We start from the raw sequence: 23,083 nt of genomic DNA, 5'->3' as shown, positions 1-23,083 counted from the left end.
ACAGAACTTCTCCCTCTCTCTGGTGTTCCAAGACTGAAAGCAGGTAAGCCTTTGTCCCAGACAGTCTGCTTAATTGTGTTCTCATACTGATTTTCTTGTCTCACACTGGTTTTTCCTGGAGGGAAAATTCTAGGGAAGTAGGGAGGACATTCCAGAGAGGAGTTTACTAAGTCAGTTTTTCCCAACTGGAACAAGACCTCAGACCCACAGAGGGAGTGCCCACTAGCTCCAAACGGCCCTTGAGAGGGGCTGAGGGAGGGGTCAGGAAGGATTCCAGGAGCTTCTTCCATGGCTTCTCAAAGCTGCGCTTTCCTGAACGGCCCAGTGAATACAGCCCTTCAACTGTTCTCTTGAGCTCCGTGGAAGACTACCGTCTTTGAAGTCTCCTCTGCCACCTTTGTCTGGGGCAGGTGGGGTAATGGCTGCTCTCAGAGGCGGACACCCAATGATCTAAAGTAGAGAATTAAAGCTGTGGTCAGCGGTCAGCCCATGTCCACCCTGGATCTCGGGAAGTGGATTTTACACCCCTTTCTGGCACCAGCAAGCTACCCCTGGGTGCAGACCCCATTCTTGCCTGCCAGCAGACCGGGGGATCTCTTATGGTAACTGCTGCGTGGAGAGAGCAATTTACTGCATGGAGAGAGCAATTTGCCATACTGCTATTTGCCATAATTTACCAGCCTCTTTCTCCTGTTCTTCTCTGAATTGGTACATTGTTCTACTGGATTCTGGAGTTTCAGAATAGTTGATTCAGGCAATTTCTGCCTCTTTAATAGTTTTGATGGAGGGACTGATTCCTGGAGCTTTCTACTCTGCCATTCTCCCGCAATCCCAGCCAATTTTTTCTGACAATTCTTACCCCAAAGGAATATCTGATACAGCCCAAGTGTACATGCAAATGTTCTCTGAGGAAGTCTTGTCACTGTGGTAAAGAGCAAGTTGCTGATGTTTACAAGGTAGTTCTTTCTTAACTTAAAAGGAAGTAGCACCTGTTTGCTTCATAGCAATGATCTGATAAATATTGAAAAATGCAAATGTGATTCTATAGAAGGTGCACACAAGGTAATGATACTATCTTATCACCTGCTGCAGTATATAAAGAGGTCTCAATATTACCTTGTCTGTTGAGGCTCATGAAATTCATCCACAAGATTAGGAATTCTAGAGAACAAGCCTTTTGAATTTGAGCAATGAAAAAATAGTTTTGAATAGCTATTCAAAATAATGTTGGCTTAATGCACTAATTCAAGTACCATACTTCACCTCCTTGACATGCTCCTTTAATGTTTATACTTATCAAGGTTTCATGAATCAAGTAATTAAGATGCCTGAGAGAGAGCTGACTGTGAAGAGAACTTTACAACAAGTTCTTAGGTAATAAGAATGATGGCTAATATTGCTAATTCACATCTTGCACAGTTTTCTAGCATGCTGCTAGAGCCCATAGAATTGTTTTTGCCTTTAAATTATGTTTCTAGTCATTTAGAATCATCATCCCCATCAGTCATTTAGAACCTAAAGGGCATCATCAGGTTAAGGCTGCAGCCTCCCTCTGCTCTTCCATATACACTGACAATCATGAGCTTGGATGAAGGACCAGTCAAAGTGTGGAAAGACTGTTTTCTCACAGTAAAGCACAGATAATTTAACCACAGGATTCTGGGGGATTCACTCAATACTAAATTTTGAGCCCCCTCTTCATGCCAGGCACACTGCAAAGCACTAGGATACAAAGATGAAAAAGGCATGTTTCTCACCATCCCATCAAAGGACTCGCGGTCCAGAGGGGAAGATATTTGCATCGATATACAGTAACTGCCTACTCTGAAGGTGAACTTAATACAGATTGAGGGATCAGTGAAGGCTTTCTAGAGAAGGTATCTGATCTGGGTCTTTAAGTGTTGGTAGAAGAGAGTCAGGCAAACGGGTGTAGACAAGAGTGTAGAATTCCAGGCCAAGAGTCAAGCAGATAAAAACTACTTGGCCTATGTGGGGAATTACAAAATGTTCAGCATTTCTAAAGCACAGTGTTGGAGGAAGGTTGATATGGTGCTAATCACGGAGGGGCTCATTATGTTTTCTCCAAAAGAAAAACAGGTCTTCCCTCAAGGTAGTATTTGAATTTCCTTGGTTGCAGCCAAAGATGAGATTGGGGAAATGGTCTGGGCAGCATTCTCTCCATCCTCTCCTCTGCTAGAACTCCAAACCATCCAGTTATGGATGGGAGGATGGATGCATGAAGGGAATGCTTGGTATCTCTATGTATACAGAAAGTGGAGATTCATTGGAAGGTCAAAGATTAAAAAGGAAGGGAGAAAGCAAGGAGATATGGAAGGAAATAAAGAAGGAAGGGTAGGGAAAAAACATATAGATATTGTTCTTATTGGAAATACTTATTGATTTCCCTAAAAATTGTAAGGGGTAATGAAAAAATCAGCTCAACTTCCATATTCAAGTTATAATTGTATAAAACTACACAGGAATGGTGGCTCAGTGTCACATTTCTCGCCTGCTATGCCATAGGCCCGAGTCTGACTCCTGGAGCTTGCCTTTGCCAAAACAACGATAATAAGAATACCAACAAAAACACAGGGAAGTGTTTTGTGCATTTATTTAACTTCAAATACACTTTACTGTGCCCTGATGAACAAGATCAGGACAATCAGGCACAGCATAGTTAATTCTTCCTTCTAGAAAGCAAGGAGAACACTTTGTTCCAAGAAAAGGGAAATTAAAAATTTACCTCCTTTTTTTGGTAACCTGGCCAGGCCTAATCTTATTTTGCCTTCACATTTTGTCTCTTTGAATGAAAAGGTCTTTCAGGAGAGAAGCAGTACAGTGGGACAATTAAGAGCATGGGCTTTGGAACCTGTAGACTTGAGGTCCCGGTCAAGTTCTGTCACATAATAATTGGGCATCATGCACAAATTAATTAACCTCTCAGAGACCTGGCTTCTGGATACATATGTCACAGAATTGCTGGAGAATTAAATGAAATTGTGTATAAAGCATTTGGTAAAGCTCCCATCTTTAAGAGGGCATACAATAAAGCTGGATATTAAGATCATCTTCAAAGGAATTAAAAACATGAAAGGTAGCTTACCCTTTGTGGGAGAACATGTCTGGTGACTTAAGCACAGTAAAAGAAGAAATTTGTTTCTCATCTTGTATTTTCAGCTGTATAGGCCGCTTTACTCCCCAAAAAATGTCCAGCATCCCTTCAACAACTAGTTTGCCATCTTCAGACTAGGGAAGAGACAAATGACCTCAAATATTGTTTTGTATTATTTATTGAAGGTAAATGCCTTAACTGAAGATATAAAAATTAAGTCTGTAAGAAAGCTTAGTAGATAAAGAAACCCCAGGGGAGATTGTTTGGCTTCTAAATTGATCTACGAAAATAATACTATTGGGGAGAACATTCTTTTGTTTTTGAAACAGTTACACCCAGCAAAGCAAGTAAGTCAAAATGGTGATGACATGCCCACCAGAGGGCAGAGTATGTTAAAATGTTTTCTGAACTCCGATTCTTCAGTTAAGTGGGAAGTAATTTCAATCTCTAATTCTGTTTAATTTTAAATTATGTAAATTTTAAAAATGTATTCAAGTAAGAATCAAAAAGAAACAGCTATGGAGAGATTTGATGGTTGTCTTCTCACTTCTGACAAGGAAAAATTTAACTCAGAATTATTATACAGAACAAATGAAATCATGTATGTGAAAACACTTTAAAATGCAAAACACTATAGAAATGTGATATTTTAAGAATCAATAGTATTTGAAGTTTCTTTTAAATTAGAAATACAACAAAAGAAGGAAAATCTATGCAAACAAAGAAAAATGAGCAAACCTGGATTGTACTCTGACTTACACTTGGATATAAAGAAATGGCAAGACCAAGCCACATCCCCATGGAATGTACGTTCTATTTTTTTCTTTTATATGTAAAGGTATTTTTCTGAAATTAAATTATCATTGGATAAAATCCGAAAGTATAAAAACTAAGAAGAGTTATATTCCAATGATCCGAAACTATCTGCTGTAATTTAAAAATCATTATCAGACAGCCTCATATGGTGCAATTCTTATTTGAGAGTGTAATGATAAAAACTCTTGGTTCTGGAATCAGAGCAATATTGTTTGAACCTTGGCTCTGCTACTTCTTAGCGTAGTGAATTTGGACACGTTTGCTAAATGCTTTTAGCCTGGGTTTCTTCTTCTAGGAAATGGGTATTAGAACAGTCTAGAACTCATAGGAACTGGCATTCAGTATGTATTCAATAAATATGGCTACTTATTATTTTTTAAGCAACCAATTAATACTTTACATTAAAAAAATCATGGAATAACTGTTCTGAGGTTATCTGATTCTTGCCTTCCAGCAGAAATACTCCAATTAATCTCAATGATGTTTTTTTCATTTAGTGAATTATTATAATAGAAAACCTCCTTAGAGAGTGACTATAAATATGGATTAGTATTAGACTAATTATGGATTAGTCCATAATCTGGCCACATGTCACCACTTCCACCACCACAGGTCTACTTCAAGCCACTGTCACTGCTTGCTTGAGTTACCGCAATAGTTCTCTATCTAGTTTACTTCTCTCTTCCCTTGGTCCTCCATATAAACAGAGTAGTTAGAGTGATGATTTTAAAATGTAAGCGAGATAATGTCACTCCCCCACACAAACGCTTCAGTGGTTTCCCATCTCATTCCAGTTACAAACTGAGGTCTCTACTGTGTTCTACAGGACCCTACACAGTGGCACCCTGCTTTGTTGTCTACCACCCACCATACTTCCCTTTTCTACTCGGCTCCAGCCACACTGGCCTCCCTGCTGCTCCTTGAGTACATATACCAGGATCAGGACCCATATTTAAGCTGCCTCTCTACCCCCAGAATGTTGTCCCTCAGACTTTCATGTCGCTTATTCCTGCAAGTCTTTAAGGGTCTTTGTGCTATGCCCTTCCCCAGTCCTACCCTGATTTCTGAGTCCCTTTCTATGCTTTGTTTTTTTTTCCATAACCCTTATCACTACCTGACATACAATATATTTCTCTATTTACTTTTTGTCTGTCTACTCTACTAACATAAACACCATGAAGGCAGAGCATTTGCTCCACTGCAATATCTTCAGCTTTTAGAACAGGGTCTGGCACATGGTAGATAAAAAAATGTTTGCTTTCTTCCTTGACTAATAAATTAAACAACTAATTAGTTAATCAGAGAAGAAGAAAGTGGCAGATCATCCTCCATGGACTGCCCCTTTTTACAGCGTCCACCATTGTAACTAAGTCACCCATAAGTCAGAAAATTTTGAGGATGTTGGATTTTAACTTTATTGCCAGCAAGTAAAGACTGAAAAATTTAGCAATCTGATAACCTCATGGTGCACTTACTATTTTATTTTTATTTTTTTTGCTTTTTAATATAATTTTTAAATGAAATAAATGTTAATTGATTTATTGAAAAGGTAAATAAATTTTTGAATTGTAAATTGAACACTAATATACAGAGTTGGAAAGGAGAGACCTCAGCTTAAATGTTCATAATCACATTAAAATTTCCTGAAGGAAACAAACTTCTTAAAATCATTAATTGTATGGAAACGATTGTATTAAACTATGAATTGCCATTTTCTTAGAGTTTGCTCTTTTCCTAAACCTTAGTTCTTCAGCACTACATATAGTAAAGACCTAAAATACAGGACAATACTTAAAGAATTTTAAATTAGATCTATTTCCTTAAAAAGGGATGAGTTATTTCCATCTTCTATACATGCATATTTTTGAGAAGGTAACTGAAATACTAATTGAACTAAATCATTTAAGCTCACTAATACGGGACAGAATTATCTGTAGATTTCCTTCTGTCCCTCTGCAGATTCGAGTCAATCATGGCTGCTTAGCAATGGAACCTGGGGGAGAAGAGGGAAAGACCAGCAGAGGCCGGTCTCTGCATGTGGCAGAAGAGCCGCAGATCTCCAGCATCTGGTCTTTAGGAAGAAAGCGTTGCCTGGATCACATGCTTTGATCTGAATATTTTCCTGGACTCTAGCTGAAAGTGAATAAACTCCCCTTGCTTAAGCCAAACCATTTCATGGTATTGCTTTAAGCAGCCTAGGAAACTAAAACAAACAGAAACCAGAGAGTAGCAATATTTTTTAATGCATTTACAGTATTTAATAGAATATGTCCAACTGTAGTTTAAATAGTTTCATATAATCACCTGAGTCCCTTCCACATTCACAGATTCAAAAAATGGAAATTACAGTGCAAGTTACATTTTGAATGATCCACAATATTTAGGTATGATTTCTGATTTCCAAACAAAATACATAAGTATGAAAAACAGAACACTTTTAGACTAAAATAATACTCATTCTTACTAGGGGTATTGAAAAACACTAGTGAAATTGAAAAATAAATTTACCTTTATAATACATTTATTCTTATCAATTAAATTTAATGTTAATCAATAAAAGAAATTAATCCTATGTTTGCAATACAAAAAAAAAAAAACTAAGAAAATATAAAGTCAAATTGTATAGTAATCTGCCAGTTATACCCCCAAAAGTGCTTTCTAGCTTCAGGCTTTCCCAAATATTTCTTTAAAAGTTTTAATTTTTTATTATTATGACATAGTACACATTCATGGTATATAACTTACTTATTTGAACAACTATATTGAATTTCACTTCACATATGTCACTTTACATATATGTTATTTAAACTATTCCTCATTGGTAGAGACTTCAGACATTTTCAGTTTTTCTCCATTACAAGTGATGCCACAGTGAACATCTCCCTACATATATCTTGATGTATCTGAAAAAGAGTATCTAGGATCGATTCCTAGCGGAATTGCTGTTCAAAAGATATTCATCCTCTGGTTTTAAAATAAAAAGCAAATTTTCCATTACAATTATTTTTAAATACTTTTCTATTCCAAAAACACTGAGAAAGTCACAGATTTTCCAGCACTAGGATTTTGTGATAGAGCTAAAAATAAAAATCAGAATCAAGTTAAAGATTCAACCTGTTTCTCTCAGATCATTTATGCTGCTAGATTGTGGACACCAACTCATTCTGACTCCCTTGTACATTGATAGCATTTTTTCTGTAACTCAAACTGTATTGCTTTTCTTTGAAAGGGCTTACCTGTCCATATAAAATGTGCAGATTTTTCTGGTTTTCATAAAAAATGTTATAGGTCTCCAACAAAGAATTAAGTTGTTCCCTAAAAAAGAAATTACTAAATTCAGTTAAAAGCAATTTTAGGCTCTTTAAGTAAGTGATTTTGGTTCATAAGGGTGTGAGATAGAAAAAAAAAATGGTTCAATGGGATATTTTGGTCACTTAATATATGTTGTTGACAACTGAAGCATTCTTAGAAGATCAGCAACCACTGAAGGGGTTAATTTATACATAAATAATCAAAGATGTGGAAATGACTGAGGTCAAAGTTGTAAGGAATGTAATATGTGGTAGAAGGTAGCCATGAAACAAAAATTTGGTTTCATATTTATTATTTTATTGTAAGTTTTAACCAACCTAAAATAAGCATTTATAACATGAATGACATGTTCTTGAACTGAGTAATTCATCAGAAGATTGCTGCATGTTAAATTGACCTTATTGGAAGAGACATATTAGAGAACAGATTCTCTTAGCTGAGAAATTGGTCATGCAGAGTTTCTCTAGTTCTCTGGGAATATAATTTATTCATTTCTACTTCTACTTATAGGTAGAAGTGAATACTTAATTACTCAAATAAACACCTTTTAATTTTTAAAAGGGGTATGTTGTCAGGAGTCACATAGAATCATTCACAGAATTTAGAACCCTTATTTCATTGAGGACCCTGGTACCTTAAGAGATCAGATAGCTGCCCAGACCCCACAGTTAAATGGGTCAGCAGGCAATAGCCATGTGCTCCAGTCACCAGGCATTTCAGGAAAACCAATCTAGTATTACCAAATGATTCTCTTAGTAGCCTTAATCATGTCTTCAAGTATATAGAAAATTCCGTATCACAAATGAATAAACACTTGGCTTACAGTATAACCCCCAAGGCACTATTCCTGTGGTGCTGACAAGCTGTACGCTGAACTCTGCCCTTCACGACTCTGACCCTCATTCCCAAGGACACAAAGGCATCAAGCAATATGACATCTTCTGGGAAACTGGTGACAATAAGCAACTGCTAAGATTTACTGAACTCTGATTATGTGCCCCAAGACTATGCTACACCCTTTAAACAGACTATCTCATTTAAACCTCGCGGCAACTTTATTAGGCTCATTATACCTAGGAAACTGAGGCTTAACAAGGATTACAAATTTACCCGGACCCCACACAGCTGGGAGGCAACAAAGCTGGGACCTGAATGCAGGCACTTTGATTTCTGCACACACAACCTGAACCACGCTCTATGCTGCCTTCTGAAGAGGAAAGGGAGTTGTCTCTCCCTCTGAGAGCAGAATTTTTCTGGATGCACAGCCTATGTCTGTTTACTTTTCACAGTGTTTAGGGTTACAAAGTACTTAGGGACACAAGGGCAGAGAACTGATTTTAAAAGTATCAAGGAATTAATGGCTCTCGACAGCGACATAAAGCATTGCAGAATTCCTTTCTCTCAGTTCCAAAAGTCATGCTAGGTAGAAATAAGATAGCTGAAAACTCCAAAATGGCAAATTAGCTTATCAAAAACAGAATGGACATCTGAAATCTTTACTAGGGGAAACAGAGATCTTACTTAGACCCCAGTTAGTGTAAAACAGGTTCAGTTAAGGTAAACTTTTCTGACTATTCTTATACTTGGTAAGGATACTATATTTATAACTGTAAGATGGTAGGAATGAGAAGTTTAATGATTATTAGAAGTACCACAGAGAAATTCTAATGTTCTCAAAGAGCATATAAAATTTTGCTAGTAATGACAGTAATGAGCAGATATCTGATTATTGTGTGCTGGGTACATGGAGAACAAATTCTCTACTGGACCTCAGAAAACAGGTTTGCTAAACTGACCAATTGCATTAATTCTATTTCTCGTGAAATGCTTATTCAAAGTGATAATTGTCACTCCATGGCTGACTCTGGGTAAAATCAAAAGGAAAGAAATATTGTTTAATAAAAAAAAAAAAACTGGCTCAAAACTATTACATTTTCCTCTATGGGCACAGATAAGATTTGGTCACATCATCACCCTAAACCCTATATTTCACTAGAATCCTGTTCCTTAAAGATCAACTTAGCTAAAAGAAAAACCCTCAGAGACAATAAGGACCCAAATACAGAAGTAGAAACATGAGCAGAAAGGCTTAAGAAAGTACTCCATAAGTGTTGGAGAAATGAACAGAGATGAATAAATGCATATGTGAACCCTCAAGACACTGAGGGGAGGTTAAGAAGGGTGAAGAAATCAGATGAATAATGGGTGGGAGAGCATCATATACTTGCTTTAGAATACTGGCCCAAGGGGATAAAATGAGTGTGAAGGTGTTATTGGTGGTGGTGGTGAAAGGCCGAAGAGAGATAGGAACAGTGTACTTAAAACAATCAGGAGAGAATTCCCACATCTCCCTCCATCACATCTACCTTCCAAACTGCACCTGAACCCGTCTGTATCTTCCTGTTGTGACTGAACTTTGTGCTCACGGCAAATGCCAATCCCTCTGCTCGCACACAAGATTCTATCCTTTCTTGTTTGTCCGAGGGCATTGCTTCAGTAATTCTCCCTTCTCACCCTTGCCTCATCACATTTTTTTCTCTTTTGGATAATTCCCATCAGTGAACAAACATGCTACTATTTTTCCCATATTAAAAAAAAAAAAAAAAAGAACAAGTTTATCTTGACTTCACTTACTTTCCAGCTTCCACCCTCTTTCTCTCCCTCCTTTTAAAGAAAAAAAAAATCCTTGAAAGTGGTGGTAATATTGGCTGAGTCCAAGTCCACTCCCTTCATTCTCTTTTGAGCTTGTTCCATTCAGGGTCTTGTTCCTGTCACTCTAAGGAAACTATACTTCTCAGAGTCACCAATAACTTTCATTGGTGCTACATCCAATAATTTTTTTCCCTCAATAGGGTCTGTCTGCAGGGTTTGGTCCAATTGAGTCCACTTTCTTCCTCTCAATTCTCTCTCAGTTGTTCTTGGAGAGAACAATTGACTTCTCTCCTTCCCTTCTTCCTCTTCTCACCATCAGGCCTGTTATATATTTTACTTATTTATCTTGCTTGTCTTTTAGAATGCAGTTTCCATGAGGGCAGGGGTGTTGGTATGTTTTATTCACACTCTGTTCCATGTGCCTGGAAGAATGCCTGACACATAGTAGAAACTAAACTAATATTTGTTGAATGAAAGTACAGAAAATTTTTATTCTGAAGAAAAGAAATGTACCTAATAAAGGGGGAAAGCTTTTTAAATATAGCTTTATGAAAAAAAAAGTCATGATATTGAAGTATCAATTAATGTGCTAAAAATCCCTTTGATCCTCAATATCTGTTTTCGTCTCACAAGAATATAGTTTCCATGAGGGCAGGGATTTTGTTCTATTTTTTACACTGCAGTATTTCCAGGGTTTACAACAAAGATTTGCTTATAGTAGGCTCCTATTTAATAAATACTTACTGAAAATTGAACGGAAGAAGGTATAATGATTTTGACATGTTTAAGATCATGTAAACATGCTTATTGCATTTGAATTTTCTCACTTATAATTTTTAATGTATGTTGAACTTCACACAAGTACTGCTTAAAAAGATTCTACGGAATTCCTCCTGGTATCACTCCTTTTCCCAAGTGGGTTCAAATTTTTAATGTTAGTGAATATTCCTGCTCTAAATATCTTTGGGCACACTAATTTTTTTCCCTTGGAGTCATGGCTTTTTGCTATTTCTTAAGAATTACAGTACTGGTAAAGAATATGAACACTTTTATAGCTCTCATTATTGAGTGCCTGAGCAGCACACAGAAATTTCAGGTTCTTTTAGTATGCGACTCCTGATATGCTGAACTGCATTTGCTTAAAGCAAATGAAGTTTTACATAATCTTATTCCCTCAGCTTCTGTTTCCGATAAAACTACATTCTAAAGTATGGTGCAAGCATCCTTCAAAGTATTTACCTTAGGACCATGCAAAGTCTGTCAGTTTATTTCTGTGGGAGAAAGTCACTTGGAGAATGTTCCTGTACCTGAACAGAGCCTCACTAAATCTTTCCCCATTGAAACAAATCTTCAACCAACCTAGGGAGTAAGAACAGTGTGGTCCGGGCCCCTTGTTTTTGTATATAACATTTTATTGGAACACGGCTACATTAATTTGTCCACATACTCTCTTACAACTATTTTCCTGCTATAATTGCAGAGTTGAAGAGTTTCAAGAGAGATCATATGGCCCACAAAGCCTGAGATATTTATTATCTGACCCCTAAATTGTTGTGTAGCTGGATATCACAGAAGTACTCCAGGCAGGATCTTTCTGATTGAGTGCTAATAAGTATTAATGGCAATTGGAAGGATTTGAAAGTGCGAGGAAGAAGATTAGCGTGTAGTAAAAGAAGATGAAGAATTATAAAAGAGAATTTAGAAGTTATGTGAACAACTATAGCAATGTTGAATTAATTCCAAATGTTTCTTGCACCTTTTCAAAGGAATTTTTGAAGATAAATTTAGGTATCCAATTAAACAATGGAATTAATATAACGTTGGGAATAAAATGATGGCCTGTAACATCCTTATTTGACATGTTTGCATTGGGGGCACAAAAAACTGAAGAGTTATTCTCAAATTGATCACCAGTGAATCAATGTCATTTTGAGGATTGGAAAAAAAAGTAGACTTCTTAAGATGACAGCCCAAAATGGGACATTTTAATTTATGATCTGGAGCAGAAAGAAGTAGTAGCTAACATTTATTAAGTACCTATTATATGTCAGTTATTGTTCTAAGGGCTGTATGTGTATTAGCCATTTACATTTTCACAACACTGCTGTTCAGAGAAGTCGAGACAACTCCCAAGCCACATAGCCAAGGAGGCCCGCCACCTGTGCCCACATGTGGACACTGTACCCTCAACTGTTTCTCACACGGTCTTAGTGAGGGGGCAGAACACTGAAAGAAAAGCTACACTGCTAAGTTAAGGCTTTGGTCATCAATTCATTTCAGTAAGAACTAATGAAGGAGAGCTTACTTTAGATGGGAAAATAAGCTTCCCAGATAGAAATGGCTGAGTGTTGACACCAAAAAGGGATGGAAAACTTAGTGGTAGAGTAGCTAACAATTAGTCAGGAATCAGTATCATTTTTTTAAGCGAGAGCTCATACTGGGAAGAGTAAATAAAATTTTGAAAATGTCAAACAATGAGATAATCTCCAAATATCAGGGTTAAAGAAATATGCAAAAAAAAAATGTTATGCCACATGGGAACTTGCACACTTATACTTAAATGGGCAGGTGTTTCGATTATTTTACTTGAGCAGATGAAGACCAAGGGAGCATGTATAATTATCCCTTCTCCTTAACTATTTTATAAGTAATGGGCCCTACCTAATTTACCAATCCTCTGATACAGATAAAGCAAAAAAGTAAAGACTTCTGTGCTTCAAACTCAACATGAGGAACTTGGAAAAAATACAATGGAACATTCCTAGGCACTATTAGTGTAATGAGTTATGGAGTAAGGACATGGACTTCCTGGGAATTTTCCTTTTCTGAAGACCTTTAAATATAAATCCTTATCTTTCCCTGGTATTTAGGTATGTGCTTTTAGCGAGAATGCTAATGTTTCAGACTCTGATTCTATAGGGAACCAAGTAATATATACCTAATCTTATGATGTCTGCTGACTGATTCAAATTCTGTCCTCTAGCAGACAGCTTATACTAATGATCATTCATTCATACCTGGCACAGATTCCACGTGAACACAATTAAGGAGCCTCAGTCATGCATTGAGGGTGGGCTAGAGCTTCACCTTGGAGGGCAACGACTAAAGAGAATAGGGTGAGAATAGCTTACTCGGCAAAGGTAAACATTACAGAGGCCTTATACCTATAGCTATAGTTTGGGGCAAAAACTCAGAGTGGAATTCTAAGAATATAATAGATAAAATGGGTAGTGGTGAAATAGGCAGGACTCCATGGGTCATTTTAAAGAAGCTTAGACTTCATTCTGCATGCAACAGGCAGCCACTGATGTCTTTCAGCATGATATACTAAGGGTTACAAGGTACAGCTTGGAGGATGGATTTCTGGACAAGACTAGATGGAAGCAACAAGATAATGAGACTGCTGCAGCACTATTGGTGTGAAGGTATGTTGTGGCAAGGTTTATATTCCATGGAAAGCGGGACAAATTCTACATAAATATGGAAGGATCTAAAGTCTAGAAGGGGCCTAAAATAAGAATAAGGATTGTAGTTTTTGGCATCCAAAAGTAAGCAATTAAGTTTATCTGGGCAGCCCCTTATGAGGAAGGAGCGTTCTTCTTTAATATACTATGTGGTCTATCAACGGTAATATTTTTTTTATAAAACATGGAATGCTTCATGAATTTGCATGTCATCCTTGCTCAGAGGCTGTGCTAATCTTCTCTGTATCATTTCAATTTTAGTATATGTGCTGCTGAAGTGAGCACAATTATGATTTTTAAAAAAAGATCTTCTAAGGTATACTTAAATGTTACATATGGCCAAAAAAAAGAAATAGAAAGTATTTTTTCCTCTCAAACCCTAAGGAATTCTCCACCCAGCCTACACCAGACTGCTTAGCAGAGCCTCTTCAATTGTTCTAACAAAGCTATAATATAGGTGACAAGAAATGAGTCCTATATCCAGTCTTTTCAGTTTTTAACTTGTGATATCTAGCTGCAGGGGTGGCAAGCAGTAGACCCAAGGTTCAAACAGCTTGTGTAATTTATGTAGGATACACAAAGAATTGGTTTTCTAAGGAAAGGGCTTGCTGTTTAAATACTCCATGACAATAAACATGAAGTGAATGGCTATTTTCCTAAAATAAAGAATGTCAAACTCCCATTTAAACTGGACTTTCAACTGAATGAACATATAGAATCATAAGCTTCTCCAGAACAAAAGCTGGCACTGTGGCCCTGGCAGTACAGGGAGAAGATTCTAGTAGTGGCTGACAGACCCCTGGAATTCCTCCTCACAGCCCCCGGAAGAGTGCTAGTCAAGGACAGACTTAACATGGGGGCAAACATGTGACAGCGAGGGGATTCCAGGGCTCCTGTTTCTTTAAGGCCCCCAGTTTGGTTCCGGTGAATAACACAGGACCCAAAGCTAACATAAAATGCTTGGATGTACTTTGTACTTCGTGGGCAGAATTGCAGCTGCTCAGCAGATGGGAAGTACCTACATTCTGATGTTTGCCATGAATAATGGACTTAGCAGGAAAGGAGTTTCTTAATCTTATCAGAGTATTGAGCTGGCCTGAAGAAAGAATGTTTATTTGATCTTTTTTTTTTTTTGCATGAGCAGGCACCGGAAAACCAACCCAGGTCTCCAGCATGGCGGGTGAAAACTCTGCTACTGAGCCACCGTGGCCCACCCTTTATTTGATTTTTATAAACCTGTATTATGCATGAACATAGAACAGCCTGGTGAGTGGAAGGGAATTTTGCCTCATACTCACAGGGTGAATGGATGCCAAATGTTAGTTTAACAAAGCATTTTCCTCTTCTTTTAATAATGATTTATAGCATAATTAAGGAGATATCCAATTCCTCCTCTGGAGGTCAAAGTTCTTTGTCCCACACTTTAACAGTAATTTTTTATAATTGGATCTACTAGTATGAAACAGAAATATTGTTGGAAGCTGTCACCCAACATAAACACCAGAGACTGCCAGGTGACGCAAAATAAACCTCAGAGCAAAATTCAACCCAGTGTAGCTGCCAGAGGCATATTTGGCCATGGCCCTGTTTCCTGAGTTTGTGTCACTTCTGTCTCTTAGATCCTTGCTCAAAAATGTTCATGGTTCAAATTAGGCAACCACTGAAATTCATCATGAGTGCAGCATTTTTGGAACAATATTCTGTTGTGTGTTGCCATGTTTAAGACCCAGAACTTAAAACTTTTCAAAGAGTCTCTTCAAAGAGATGAAAAAAATAAAGCAAACAAAAAAAAACCTAGCTCACTCTCTCATACATTTAGTTTCTTCTTCTTCACTGATTTTGTTTCAGAGTGGTAAATTTTAACAGTGAAATCACTGAACAATTTTTATATAAGTTCAAAAAGCTGAGTTAAAAATTATGTAACATATAGGCTCTTATTTTGTAAGATAACTAGGAATTAACCATGCAAAGGTAATATAATTATTACACAATTATAGGCTGGGCAGTAAGGTTACAAGTGCGTTTTATTTTATATGTTATAATTTTGAGTATTATCAAACAATATATAATAAGTGTGTAATACTCAAGTTTTTTTTTGTAATTTTATTTTCATTATATAATATAAAATATAGACTCATGTTTTCTGGAAAGTGAAATCAGGAAACACAAGAACCACAGGAAGAAAACATTGTCTTATAAATATTAAGCCATTTGCTAAGACAAACCATCATTACTTATATTACTACAGTCCACAAGCAGAGGCAGAATTCTCTTAACTGCTTTATCCTTCATTACTCTCATCTTAATCTTGGGTATTAAAATTGCAAACTTCTGCATTCCTTTTTCTGTGTTCATCCTTGTTTCCAGGTCCTTGCCTTTGACCTCAACTCTGGCACAAATGAAATGATGAAGGGAGACAGCTTTCACCTTTTGCATAGATACTGTCTGTAGCTAGCAAAGTAAGGTAATTCATATTTCTATTGCAAATGAAGGGTGTGGGTTGCAACTGAGAAGTGGGGAGAAGATGGCTATCTTGAATGGAAAAAAAATGCAAGCTCCAAATTATTAGGGAGCACCAGATTTTGTTTAACTCCCCAGACTTCAAAGCTGTGTGCCAAAGGGCTGTTCATTTTGAAAAGGAAATGTTTCTAACTTGAAGCACCTCTAATTGTTGGTGGTTGGGGTGGTGATGCCTGTGATTTATTTTCTCCATTATTCCAAGAAGACCAAGTCTGAGACCCCCAATTCCATCTTCAGTGCTGATAACTGATGATAAAAGGAACTACATTAGTGATCTAATCAACAAAACGATATAACCAAATTTCTTTCACCCTCTACCATAGCTACTTTTGGCAATTTTTTTTTTTTTTTTTTTTTTTTTTAAAGGAAAGACAGAGAGAAGGAAGGAAGGAAGGAAGAAAGGGAAACATTTTTAAACATTTTCTTGTTTTATTGTATTCTGTTTCTCCGTTTTTGTTACATGGGCTGGGGCCGGGAATCGAACCGAGGTCCTCCGGCATAGCAGGCAAGCACTTTGCCCGCTGAGCCACCGCGGCCCACCCTACTTTTGGCAATTTTATAACTTTTATAACTTTTGTATTTCCTGGGACAGTCATTTTTCCAAGATTGCCCTGTTTAAGAAAATAAAGATCCTGTACCTGTGAGTGGATAAAAGTGTGTGTGTCTGTTTCTCTCAGCTCCTCAACTCCTAGAACTCAGATTAGAGCAAAAGAATGAAGTGCCATATTTTCACAGTGTTAAAAAGAAACTTGAAGTAATGGCTAATTCAAAGATACAAAAAAAAGAAAAATACCCAAAATGGTTGCTCAACTGAGAAAATTCCCCCTTTGAATAGAGAGGCTTTGGAACACTGTCACTAGAAGTTGATAAGCGTGTGGCAAAGAGTATAATAGAGAGAGACAGAAAGGGATCATACAATTTTTTAAATGCTAGTGCTTCTGAAGAAAGTAGGAATGTGTTCTAGATCTGATCATTCTTGTTTATAAGAAGATCCCTTTAAAAGGATATATATTAGGATTTGCATATTTTCCAACAGAGGAGACTCTTGTCCCTAATCCCTTCCTATCTGTGGCTTGGCTTCTAAAATTTTTTATGAAAATACATATATTTTTTTAATTCACAGCCTGTTGCTTCAGTTGGCAATACACAGAGCTCCTCCCTTATCAGATCCTGATTTCTAAGAGCACATGCTGCTGATACCCCAGGGGGGTCCAGCAGGTCGTGGATGGGAAGGAGTGAGGAACGCATGCACTCTGCAGTGTCCCCCTGCGGCCCGAAACCCACAGAAGAGTGGCCTCTGCATCATAGCCCTTAACGTGATTCACAAGTCATTATCAACTTTTGTATTTCTAGTCTAATCCAGTAGGGACTAGAAACTATCTCCATTTTAATGAAATACGTAATTTGTTTCTAATAGCTACTTTTTTGTGTGTGGGGGTGTGGGGTGAAGGGATGGAGAACAGATAAAGGAATATCTAGTGGCAAAGTATATTGTTTGAAAGCCCTAGAAAAATTGTGTGCTCCTATATATACGGACAACATGAAACCTTGTGGTACATGTACTTATTTCAGATCAGCTATGCTCAAACTGGAGCAACATCAACACCACCGGAAGAGTTTATTGAAACGCAGACTGCTGGGCCACACCCACAAAGCTTCTTATTCAGCAGTAGATCAGGGCTGTGGCCCAAGGATTTGCATTTCTAACATATTCCCGGGTGATTCTGGTGCTTTCTAGTCCTGGGGCTGCACTTGAGAACCACTTTTTGAGATCTTAGAGTGCTAAGAATTGAAGCGATATTCTTTAAAGGAAGGTAAATCTTTCTATTGGCAAGATGCAGTTTGAAATAGGTAGTTATTCCAATTGGAATCAAAATAATTTAATGTTAAGTGGCCTACTGACATGCCCATTCCTTCCGCTACTGTTACTGCAATAAGGAGCTGAGGATACTCTCCTATCTAACATTCCTTGGAATGAGGTTCACATGTTTCCTCCTGCTGCTGAAATAAATTGCCACAAACTTAGTAGCTTCAAATAATGTAAATTAATTATTCACAGTTCTGTGCCTCAGAAGTCTGATGCAGGTCTCACTGGGCTAAAATCAAAGTGTCAACAAGGCTGCATTCCCTCTGGAGGCTCTAGGAGAAAATTTGTTTCTTTGTCTTTTTTAGCTTCTGAAGGCTGCCTGTATTCCTTGGATCATGACCATTTTCCTCCATCTTCAATGCCAGCAATAGTGGGTCATGTCTTTCTCACACGATGTCACTCTGATACTGACTCTTCTGCCCTCTTCTACATTTACGCGCCCCTGTGATTACATCGGGACTAGCTGGATAGTTCAGGATAATTTTACTTTAAGATCAGCTGATGAGCAACCTTGATTCCATCTGCAACCTTCATTGCCTTCTGCCATGGAACCTCACATGCTCATAGGTTCCAGGGATTAGACCGAAGACGTCATTGGGAGGCCATTATTCTGCTTACCATAGGACTTAAGAATGTCTCCTTCATCCAAGTACTGTCTGAATATATGAGTTATATTTGTTAGAAATCAGTGAGAGGCTGACTACACAAACGGACAATTAATCAGCAGCAACTAGACCAGAAAACTGTGGCCTATCACCTGAAGCAATTAGACCAGGAAACTGGTTACCAATTATAGCAATTATTCTAGGAAGCCAAATCATAATGACTGTAACAATCGACCCAGGACTTGATCCATAACTAATAGCTTTCCTAATTATTGATCCTGCTTCCAACATAGGACTAACTGGAGAGAGCCAAATAAGCTTCTCTACCCAATCATATAGGAAGTTCTACTTCTTGTAAGCCTGCCTCCAGCTTCCCTATGCCAGTGGTCTCCCATCATGCCATATTAAGTCTTCCCTTTTTCCACATAAAGCTTTCCCACTTCTCTGCCCACCTTTGAGTCTCTGCCAAATGCAAGTGATGGGGGCCAACTCTCTTGCTATAGTAAGTTTTAAATAAATAGCCTTTGTTTGTTCTCATGATAGTTTTCTTCATTTATCTCCACATCAGATTTTGCCTTTTAACCAAGATTCTCAGGAAATCTGCATGCACATTAAAGTGAGAAACACTGATGTTAGGTAGCCATCTTGTCCCTAGATATGAAACAGTATTTAAGAATGACATGTCAATTGAGCCATAATACTAATGTTCCAACTTACATTCTTTGTGGTTGGCCATTCACATATCATTTCTATTCAACAAATATTTATTGAGGGAATACTATATAAAAATGAAATAGATGCTGGGTGCACCAGAATGTAACAAACTGATGAGGCCCCCTGTAGTGATGGGGCTTATCTTCTGGTGGAGGAAAATGGAAGAAAACAGAAGAGTAAATAAGGAAAGATGTTAATTTCATGTAGGGAAAAGTACTACAAGAACAATAAAACAGGACCATGCAATCCAGTGCTTCGAGAGAGGGTTTTGGAGAGGATGGTCAAGAGGCTTTAAATATTAAACTGAAAACTTATAATAGTGGGAAGAAACCAACCATGTGAAGACTCGAAGGAGAATGTTGTAGAAAGAAGATGCAAGTGCCAGGTCCCATACACAGGGCTAAGCTTGGTCAAGTTTTAAGGACAGAAAGAAGGCCAGTAAATGAGGGAAGAGTGGTTCAAGACGAAGTTATAGAAGATTTCCTGGATAGATCGCATAGAGGGTTAGAGACTATGGTAAGGAGTTCGTGTTTTATTCTGAGTGCAACAGAAACTTTGGGAAGCTTCAAGTAAGATAATGAAATTTGCATTTTAAATGGTCACTCTGGCTTCTTGGAGGAAAGTGGAAGAATGGAGCAAAGAAACGGAAGCAGGGAGTCCAGATGGGAGGCTATGGCAGTCGTCTAGCAAAAGATGATGGTAGCTTGAACTAGATTTGCAGCAGGGGAGACTAGTGAGAAGTGGCAGGATTTGGGAATACATTTTTGAGATATTGCTGATTGGACTTGCTCGGAGGCTAGGTATAGAAATGAAGGAATGGGAGTCATTTGGTTGGTACCCAGTTCACACTGGGGTCTTGCTTCTCATCCTCGATGGCGTAGCTTTTCATTTCAGGTTTTTCTGATAGAAGACTTATAGATTTGTCTTTTAGAGCCAATAGGAAAGTAAACACAGGTGTGCCACACAACACCAGCCATTATAGGAGCAGATGTAAACTGGCTGTAAAGCGACACCCTTTGCATACAAACAACTAAGGGCTTTTGTGCTTATTGAGGATGTTTAATTTGCCTTCATCATCTGATGTCTCTTGTTCCCTTGGGAGGGAGAAATAATCTCTCCATTCTATTAATGAAGTTTTTATTTATTTTACTGATGTCTTTCAGCTTCCTGGAGCCTTGGGATTGTTACTAGAGGGTCAGAGGCACAACAGATGATTAGTGATTCTCAGGACTGTAACTGAGAAGTTAGGATTTAAGGGATGAATATGATTACTGAATCATTACATAGATATTCCTTTTTACTTTCTTATTAGATGATGTAGGAAATACCTGAAATCTTTGAACTGTAATCCAGCCGCCTTGATCTCTGATAACGATTCTGTAGTGTCTCTCTTATGCCCTTGTGATTCTGAAATCCTGGTGACTAAACCTTTACTTGTACACAGTGATCTAGTTTTTCAACATTAAAATCTGGTGATCACTAAAGACAAACCCTCATGTTTATGAATGAAGAGTCTTAGGTACAGGCCAGAATTAACCCAACCAGAGTCCAAAGTTATCTCTTGATAATCAAAACTGGATCTGACCAAAATGAGCCTGTCTGTCAAGTGCAGTGACTTCGGCTTTAACCTATAAGTCACCTAAACCTCATTATAATACTAAAAATCACACCCATCATCCTATTAAGGTCACCATTTTCTGACATACATACTGTGACTAAGTATAATCAATTTGCATATGCTCAATAACTATATCACTTCTAATTTCATCATCTGGGGCCATTGTGCTCATTATCCTAAAACCTGCCCATCTTCTAATGCTACAAAACTATCAGCAGTTCCAGGAGATAGATTTTTGGGCCATCAGAAGAGGCCATCTGATATCCTGCTTTGCCTAGCAATTAACTTTTCTCTTTGAAACTCTGGTGACTCAGGAATTAGTCATTGAGGACATCAGACAAAATAATCCACTGCCTTTTTCTAGTAACAATGTGCAACTCTGGTGGAACAAAATGTCCTAAGAAGCAAGGGGGCCATCTTCCTGAGATTTTGGGGTCCTGGTAAAACAGGTAAGTACAGTAACTGAACCTTTTGCGGCTATTAGATGTTCTGTAGACTAGAGACTTGGCAACTCAGTTTTTCTCTGTTCTTCTGGCATTCCAAATGCTTTTGGCACCTTAAGAAGTTTCAAAGAAAGAGACTTTCTAGTTTCAAGTCCAGACATCTGACTGGGTGAGTGGGAATCAAGACAGCAGTGGATCTGGAAGTTAGTTTGGAGGTTCAAATCTGCTAGACCTAAAGGCTTCACCTAAAGGATGATCCCCCTTGCTCTGACCTCTGCAATTTCTATTTCCTGGGGACCCTTCTGTATATGTCTGAGGCCCAGACCTGAGTTTGTCTGATGAGTATACACCCAGGAGATAAGTAATCCAACAATTAATTGGTATTCAAGGAAATTACATAAGCCTGTCTAACAGCTAGCTGGTGTGTTACCTAGGTTTAGCAAGTGTTTAATCCTCGTTTGATTGTTAATCAGTATGTTAAGCACCTAATGCTTGTTTAGTTAGTTGGTGTGTTCAGTCTAGATATTAATTTGTGCGGTACTGAAATATATACTGAGTTAAGTGTCTTTAAACTTGTTAGTTAGTGTCTTACTGCATTTGTATTGATCAAATATTTCTAATTGATTACTGATTACAGAAGTTCTTTCAAAGAAGAAACTTTGGGATATATTGGACAACTGAACAGCATTTAGTTATGAGCTGTGAGAAAAATATTCATTTCTGCAACACAATTTGACCTCAATATGATGTAAAATCATGAGAGAAATGGCCTGAAAATGGCTCTAAAATTGTTCTACAAAAGGGTAGAAATGGGATAAGATAATGTCTACTCAATCCTATATTTGTTCCCATCAAAAGTATTTCTGGGAGAAGGGGCCAAGATGGCGGCTTAGTAAGGTACGTGCATCTTAGTTCCTCCTCCAGAGCAACTACTAGGTGACCAGAAACAGTGCAGAACAGCTCCCGGGGCCATGGCAGGGACCGGACACACAGTGTACCCCAGTCTAGACTGGCTGGACCAGCTGTGAGACTCCGCTGTGGTGAGCTCCATGAGTGGTGCGCGCTTCCCCAGGCCGCGGCGGCTGGTGGCTGGCGCCCCTCCCTCCCTCCTCCCCGGACCGGCTGAGAGTCTCTGAGAGGCAAGTTCCCCAAGCTACGGCGGCTGGCGGCCGGCAATCCTCTCTCGCGGGCGGCTTCCCGGACCGGCTACGAGTCTCGGATCAGCGAGTTCCCCAAGCCCCGGTGGCTGGTGACCAGTGCCCCTCCCCCACAGGCAGCTTCCTGGTCCAGCAGCGAATCTCAGATCAGCGAGCTCCCCAAGCCGCAGTGGCCGGCAACCGGTGCCCCTCCCCCACAGGTGGCTTCACGGTCCGGCGGCAAGTCTCCAATCTGCGAGCTCCCCAAGCCATGGCGGCCAGCGGCCAGTGCCCCTCCCCCACAGATGGCTTCCTGGTTCGGCAGCGAATCTCGGATCAGCGAACTCCCCAAGCTGTGGCGGCCGACGACTGGTGCCCCTCCCCCACAGGCGGCTTCAAGGTCCGGCGGCGAGTCTCTGATCAGCGAGCTCTCCAAGCCGCAGTGGCCAGCGGCCGGTGCCCCTCCCCCACAGGTGGCTGCCCGGAGGGAGAGGAGGGAGTCTCTGACAGTGGCAGGGACTGGGTTCAACCAAACACCAATAGTGGCATTAATAAAGGAGCCACAACATCTTTTGCTGGTGGTACGCACAGACAGACAAGCGCCACATACTGGCAAGGATAAAAAAAACAAAGCCCAGAGACTTCACAGGAAAGTCTTTCAACCTGCTGGGTCTCACACTCAGGGAAATCTGATTAAATGTCCAGACACCAGCAAAAAGTAATAAATCATACCAGGAAAATTGAAGATATGGCTCAGTCAAAGGAACAAACCAATAGTTCAAATGAGATACAGGAGCTGAGACAACTAATTCTGAATATACGAA

General features: G+C 38.8%; 2 protein-coding genes and 1 non-coding gene across 8 annotated transcripts in view; 1 reads left to right on the top strand and 2 right to left on the bottom strand.

Moving 5' to 3' along the window:
• The window catches only part of LOC143668395 (alpha-fetoprotein-like), a 113,420-nt gene extending 107,288 nt beyond the window's left edge, over positions 1 to 6,132 (top strand). Inside the window, exon 14 of one of the 2 annotated variants that reach the window (XM_077143183.1) lies at positions 5,888 to 6,132. In XM_077143183.1, the coding sequence (XP_076999298.1) occupies positions 5,888 to 6,037 (150 nt within the window). In that variant the 3' untranslated portion in view covers positions 6,038 to 6,132. The remainder of the gene's footprint in view (positions 1 to 5,887) is intronic. The other variant, XM_077143180.1, reaches the window with a different exon arrangement.
• RASSF6 (Ras association domain family member 6) overlaps positions 1 to 23,083 on the bottom strand; it is an 81,810-nt gene that overhangs the window by 28,793 nt on the left and 29,934 nt on the right. For 3 of the 5 annotated variants that reach the window (XM_077143186.1, XM_077143188.1, XM_077143187.1), the window contains exons 3-4: positions 7,165 to 7,243; positions 3,104 to 3,246 (exon numbers count right to left, since the gene is read on the bottom strand). In XM_077143186.1, the coding sequence (XP_076999301.1) occupies positions 3,104 to 3,246; positions 7,165 to 7,243 (222 nt within the window). The remainder of the gene's footprint in view (positions 1 to 3,103; positions 3,247 to 7,164; positions 7,244 to 23,083) is intronic. The other 2 variants (XM_077143189.1, XM_077143190.1) reach the window with 1 other exon arrangement.
• On the bottom strand, positions 13,535 to 13,641 carry LOC143668653 (U6 spliceosomal RNA). The gene has a single exon (XR_013168518.1). It is a non-coding gene; the product is annotated as a U6 spliceosomal RNA (small nuclear RNA).

This window comes from Tamandua tetradactyla, chromosome 24 (assembly GCF_023851605.1).
Source record: "Tamandua tetradactyla isolate mTamTet1 chromosome 24, mTamTet1.pri, whole genome shotgun sequence".
NCBI lineage: Eukaryota > Metazoa > Chordata > Mammalia > Pilosa > Myrmecophagidae > Tamandua > Tamandua tetradactyla.
Note: the sequence above shows the minus strand (reverse complement) of the source record. Positions and strands in the feature narration are given on the sequence as shown.